The 6767-nt window shown below is 33.5% G+C and overlaps 1 protein-coding gene across 2 annotated transcripts; it reads right to left on the minus strand.

The window, feature by feature from the left end:
* Nucleotides 1–1042: 1042 nt before the first annotated feature.
* Nucleotides 1043–5697, minus strand: LOC123308003. Of its 2 annotated transcripts, none has more exons than XM_044890525.1 (3): nt 5558–5697; nt 2320–2504; nt 1043–2013 (listed from the first exon to the last, which is right to left on the minus strand). In XM_044890525.1, exons 2-3 carry the CDS (start codon nt 2395–2397, stop codon nt 1675–1677), a joined length of 417 nt encoding a protein of 138 aa, XP_044746460.1. In that variant the 5' UTR covers nt 2398–2504; nt 5558–5697; the 3' UTR covers nt 1043–1674. The 2 variants fall into 2 exon arrangements, with proteins under 2 accessions (XP_044746460.1, XP_044746461.1); XM_044890526.1 differs by having other exon boundaries at nt 5536–5697.
* Nucleotides 5698–6767: the final 1070 nt, after the last annotated feature.

Below are 6767 nucleotides of genomic sequence, written 5' to 3' on the forward strand. Positions count from 1 at the left end.
CACTTTTCTATTTGAAAACATAATCTTCAGTAGGTCTATTTTAAATTATATATTTATACATTTTTAATCCAGATACTTCATCGACAGATTAATTTGAAACTTTAAGTTTTCGTCATTGCTTTATCTGATCAGCGAAAATAATACCTACTTATTTACTATAATGGGTGATATATTAAAAATAGAAGCTTTGATATGAAAAAACTAGTTATTAGAATTGTGTTGCAAGCAAACATTTAGTTAAAAGAAATTCACTTATGGCCATATGCACCGTTTCATTTAATTCCTTAAACGAATTTTTTTCCATAGGGATTCTATGCTTGAACGTCGTTTTAGAAATTAAACGAAGTTTAATCAAACGGTGCATAAATACGGCCATTAGAGATATTTCAATTTTCAGTATTGAATTTTTGTAAAGTCATTAAAAGTATTCACTATGCGCAGGTAACAAAATTTTTGGCGATAAATATTCATTGGTATAATTTGTACGTAACTATCACAACTAACTTATTACGTACAGGTTGGGCAAAGTTAGTGATATACAACTTTTTAACCCAACGAGATAGAGGAAAATGAATGGCACATGGTACAACCTCCTTTTTTCGAGAATCTTATAGTGCCATCAACTGCATTTCACTATCTTCTTTCGTTTTCGAGTTATAGGCCAAAATTTAAATTTGGACGATTTCAACTTTGATCATTATATCCGTTTCTGTTTGTGTTAGGATGTTGAAATAAAAACATTATGGAGGCACATTTGTGGTAGCAATCCGGTGGCATATTATAATTTTTTTCCAAAAGATTTATTTGCTGAGCTATAACATAAATTTGTTATTTTTTCATAATATCTGAACGAATCTTAGAGCGATGTATGATGATATATTTTTGAAACGGGAAAAAATGGCCGATAAGTCATTTTAAACTACTGTTTTCATAAGAAAAAACACAGCTTTATATTATAGCTCTGAAAATAAACCTGTTGGAAGAAATCATAGTACACCACTGGATTGCTATCGAAAAAGTGTTTTCATTTCAACATCCTATCATAAACAGAAACGGAGATATTGACCAAAGTTGAAATAGCCCAAATTTCAATTTTGGCCCATAACACGAAAACATAAGAAGATAGAGGAATGCAGTCGATGCCATTTTTAGTTTCATCAAAAAAGACGAACGTAAGGTGGCATTCATTTTCCTCTATCTCGTTGGGTTTGAAAGTTGTAGTTCAGGTATCACCAATTTTGCCTACCCTGTACATATGACTAAAAATAGAAAAAGTAAATTCGGCAAGATTGGTCAAATCTGTAAACAATGAAATAGAATAAATCCTAGGAAAAATTCGATTTTTATACCTCCAAATGCGAAAGTAATGGTGGGTTTAGGCAGCGTTTCTAGGAACTAAGACCTCAGGGTCGGTTCATGCAGTGTTACTGCAACTAAGACCTAAGATTTGAACATTCTAATTGGCAGATGACATTAACCTGATCGCTTTCTGCCTAGAAGATTGGTCCCTTTCTTAGGTATTAGTTTTAAGTAACGCTATATGATCCGACCGTACGAAAAAAACTAATCGAAGTGGAACATATTGAACCCGTGGTCTTAGTTCTTGGGAAGCCTGAATAAACCCACCATAACATAGATAATATGTGCATGAATAAGCATATTAGGATGTTCTCATTAATAAGGAAATTGGAATTCATTATATGCTTGCAATTTTCTTATAATTTCAGAATAGGCAGGATCTTCTGAATGAACCGATAGATTCTGGAACATTCTTTGCACATCATCTGCTGAAGGGCATTCTGGATCGCGTCCCATAGATGAGGAGGATGGCTGTCCACTCGCATTTCGATATTCCTCAAAAATGGGTTTTAGCAAAATCCTTAGTTTTTCGTCAACTGCAGCTTCTGATAACTGTTTATACTCCTCGCGATGAATTATACAGTTCGGTGAACAACTATTCCTTTTTCTGGAGCTCAGAACTCCATTTACTATTTCCCAACAGTTCGAATCCTTCTGTAAAAAAGATGTTTAGAATAAAACTGGTGCCATGCAAAATTGAACTACTCAAAGATGCAGCATGATTAAGAATATTTATGATCTCTACTGAATTATAGTTCATGATAATATCAAAAAACACACTATATTTTAATGGGGAATCAGGCCCTAAAACTTCTATTTCATTACACCCTGCATAGTCTTTGTATATAATATTTTTGTCGAATAGTTGACAAAAAATTTGATTCATTTTAGTGGTTAATGAGTGGGAAGAGTAGGTACATAAATTTTTCCGATTTTAAGACTTTATATAAGAATTTTTACCTTTTTGGCTTTCATGAGTCCTAGTGTGTTAAATAATTCACGACCAGCTCTCCTCTTTGCAATTTTCACGGGTCTCATCTTCCTTTCCGACCTAGAAGTGGTTTCTGTAGATTCATTTTCTACAGTGTAACTAGCATCTCTGGAATGAGAAGGCTGCTGGGAATGGCCTGATGTTGATGGGATTTCTGAAAGAATGAACCATATTTAGAAGATTAATCCTATATCCTTTACTTTAGTGAAACAATCGTAGATATTTTTTGTGAGAGAAGAAATTCTAAGCAGTACAACCTTATATCGCTAAGAATTTTTCTACGTAGAATTCGGTATGAACTAAAATAGAATGAGGAAGAAATTCTCACCATTTCCAGCGAAATTGCTTTTCGTAAAGCAAAAATATTAATGAAAAAATTGTAGATAGTCAAAACATCATACATTTTGTATGTTTATCAATCTCTCACCAAAACTTAATTGATACAGAAAATAGCGAAAAATTGCAGAAGAGATTCCAGAGTTGGACACTACACAGCTATTTTATTTTTGATTCCAAAGAAGGAAATTCCTACACGGAAATTTTGGGTTTAATGTTGAAAATTCCGAGCTTGGAGTTGAAATTTCACAGTTTGAAGTCTTAAGTTTCGAGTTGAAAATCAGAATTCGCGGCTTCAAACTTAGAATTCTGTCTTTATGTTATTGCGGTATTGACGACCAAGTAAGTGTGTATCACAAGTTTTATTTTTGTAACTTGAAAAAAGTTTTGGTTATAGTTCTTCCATTTTCTGTGGATTGGAGATCATTTACCTGATACCAGCAGTCTCTACGGTGAAGGAAAAGAATAGGTACTCAATGCATATGTCGTAGGCTTATCGTAAAATCAGTCATATTATAATACGCCTAGGCTTTTTCAATACGACTAGGCATATTGCAATATCACAGCAATAATCCAGGATCTCACAGTTTGACTGACAATTTGAGACGTATTATAATACGCCTGCTGCTCATTAGGCTTATTATTGTCAAAATTCAAAAACGCGCGAATACTTTGGATTCTGATTGATTATACTCGTCGTATGGTAAAAGGACTGACGGCTTGTCATGCTAATTGTGCAATTTATGCAAAAATGAAGAAATAGTGATAATGACCAAAGAAAGAGTAGTTGTAGTGTAATGTAATGGGCCAAAAATGACTGCAGAAAAAATGCTGAATGTGAGTAATGAGAAATTGAAACTTCTTGAGATAGGTCAAACCGTAGCAATCGAAGTTCCTAGATAGAGGACCTCTGGATTCCAAAAATATTTTACCACCCATGGACTGTTAAACGGATGGTTTCGAGGGATGAGATTGATACAGTTATGAAGTAATTAATATCCAAAAAAATAGGGTAATTTCCGCAAGGGAAGCTTCAAGATTATTTCCAAAATTCGAAGGACGGGGATTGCGAGAAGAGTGTTCTCGCAAACCAAATCAAATCCCATATGAAATATACAAGCAAATGTGATAAGGGTGGACCAATAATTATTCATTTTTTTGTCCTATAAGGGATTTCTATGATTTGCCTGGTACACTGCTAGTCGTATTATAATACGATGTATTTTATACAGTCAAATTCTAAAAACATCACGTACAATAACAATAAGACTAAGAAGCATCAGGCATATTATAACACGTCTCAAATAATCAGTCATATTGTCAGATTTTCATTTACTTTGTTAGTTTTACAATTCGCCTAGTCATATTGAAAAAGCCTAGGCGTATTATAATAAGACTGATATTATGATAAGCCTGCGACACATTCATACACGCAGAGACGCAGGTTGTCTCTACATACAGGTATTCACTCTGGAGAGTTTAAAAAGTGAATTCAATCGTTCCTTTGTTCTTGCCAGATGGCGCTTGGGTGAATTCCTTCATCCTAGCGACTGCTGGCATCGAATAAATTCGTTCTTTTGGAAGTGGAAGTTCTGCTGTTCTGACGTTTGTCAAATCATATATACCGTAACAATTAGTGATGCCCACGAGACCAACGAGTCTTCCTCTTTTCGTCGAAGAAATTTCCGTTCATCGTGCAGTATCAAGAAATGAATGTTGATAATTCGTTTCAATTTGTTGAATGAATAGAGTGCATTCCGACAAAGACCTTTAAATTTTCGGTTTCAATAGACTAATTCTGAAGTTGAAATTATAATAACATGAAAAATTTTAAAATATGAAAATCGAAATTCGACGTACATAAAAAAGAGCTTCTGCTCACAGAACTGAATTTTGATGGGTTCAACTGTATTCGATTAATTCAAGTTATTGATACCTTTTTTTTAAACCATATATTAGTTACCATCAAGTTAATTCAAAATTCACTCAGCTTAGAAAACGTTTTCATGAATTGGGGAAATTTTCGGAAATTATTCGGTCGGAGATGAGACTACTGATAGAATACATCAATGTATGAAAGAAATAGTTTTTCAGACCTTGCATGCTAAAGGAATAATAATTTGACAATATTGCTGTGGAAAAAGATCAAAGTGATTTTTTTCTTTTCTATTGATAATTTAAGTGTTTATTTCTCAGTGTCATGTATTTTTGCTGTGACATTAAAATCTATTTTCGTTCAACTTTGAACCCTCTTTTCGAGGCATATTTGTTTCTATCGATATATTTTAATCCTTAGTATATATCCCAATAGTTATGAATCACCATGTGTATTATCATTGAATGCTAACTTAAAATACTTCCTCAATGATAATGAGATCAACTGTCCCAAAGAAATCATCAACAAGTCTTATTTCACTGATTGAAGGCCGACAGAGGGTTTGGCTTCGAAACGCAAGATCGGAACTCGTATTATTATTTGTTTATGCCACAACTGCACCACTTTTCGATCTATTTAGTTGTTCGAAGTAACCTCAGAAATTAATGAAATATATCAAAGATCATGAAAGATTAAATTAAAGATTCCGCATACAGGTATAGTGTCCAGTGTCCATGATTCTACTAAGGCAGAGTTTAAAGAATTATATTTTGATTCTTTCTATTTGGGTTTTTGATAAATATTGCTTTATTTATGTTCGAACAAGAGGAGGACCTCTTTATGTTAAACAACCCCAATTATGGGGGTTAATTTTCATGTAAATATTGTCAGCTAATTTCACCAGACAGAAATCGATATAAACATAAAAAGATGATACGGTTAATCATTTTCTCGTATATTTTGCCTGAATTACATATAAAAATGTCTATCGTAACCTTCTGGCACTATCTCTTCTGCTCCACCAATATGTATATATTTACTAGCAGTAACACAAGTTTATCTTTGTTTTGATGGTTATTGAATAACGACGAAACATGTGCTTGAATCGTCGAGTGTATGATATAGAGATCATTCGTTGTCGATCGAACATTTGAGCGATGATTCGGAAGGAATCGTTCCCTGGGAATTGCTATTTCCGGAAATCCACGCTCATGACGTAACGGACTTTTACGTTTGACGAACGAATGATTTCGAGAATTGACGCATCATATGCTCATTAAACAATTTCCAATCGGTTCAGGATTCACACCTCGAGTCGAGTATAACCGATGACTGCACGTATGTGCGATATCATTTTTTTGCTTGACTAGTTATATTTTTCACAAGAATCTCTACAATTGAAAATACAAAATTCCTAAGAACCATCTATGTATTAAAATTGAGAAGTGTTCAAGACCATGAGACAAAAATTAGTTCTCAAACCACGACAAGTGTTTCGCTATCACAATAGCATCATCAGATGGGTGAAGGTTAACGTGAGTCGTGGTTCAGAAACTCTTTTTTGTGAAAATTATGTCCTAATCTGCTCAAAGTTCAATTATGCATTTTAATCAAGTATCGGTCACATCAATCAAAAACCTACAATATGAATTATTATGATAAGACAGCAACATATCACACAAAATGATAAAGATTTTATCTCGTATTTCATTTTCTCTCTTTAGAGTCTCTTTTAAAAACCTCTTTTCGGGAACAGATAACTGAAGACGAAGACCATATTATTTCAATTTTGGAGGGAAATTCATTGTCAGACATGGACACTCTGGTGAAAAGATATGCAGAACTGGTACTACGTACATCATCTTATCTGAGCAGAAGTCGAAAATTCAGATAAGTTTAATAATTCAAAATTGAAGTACCTTCAAACGAAGAAATGTGAAACATGGGGAATTTTAACTGATTGTCCCCTCAACATAGCTGATTTTTTAGAAAAAAAGAGTTTTATTAAGTTTTTGGAATCTTCTTCCGAAATATGAGTCGTAACATTGACGAGGCATGGGAAGTTGAAAAATACAAGATTTTTTGTGGGACTACGAAATAAATACCTATACAAGGTGTTAATAAAACTCAGAGTCACAAATTCATGGGCACGTAAAATTGAAAAAGAAATAAAAATGTTTTATAGACATAGGTAGCACTAGTTTT

This window comes from Coccinella septempunctata, chromosome 2, assembly GCF_907165205.1.
Source record: "Coccinella septempunctata chromosome 2, icCocSept1.1, whole genome shotgun sequence".
Taxonomy (NCBI): domain Eukaryota; kingdom Metazoa; phylum Arthropoda; class Insecta; order Coleoptera; family Coccinellidae; genus Coccinella; species Coccinella septempunctata.

What these genes read in the sequence shown, in the direction of transcription:
- LOC123308003 (XM_044890525.1), bottom strand. Translation starts at nt 2,397, where the DNA reads ATGAGACCCGTGAAAATTGCAAAGAGGAGAGCTGGTCGTGAATTATTT. An exon ending in GACTCATGAAAGCCAAAAAG is followed by an intron (nt 2,014 to 2,319) that starts GTAAAAATTCTT and finishes TCTTTTTTACAG; the next exon opens with AAGGATTCGAACTGTTGGGA.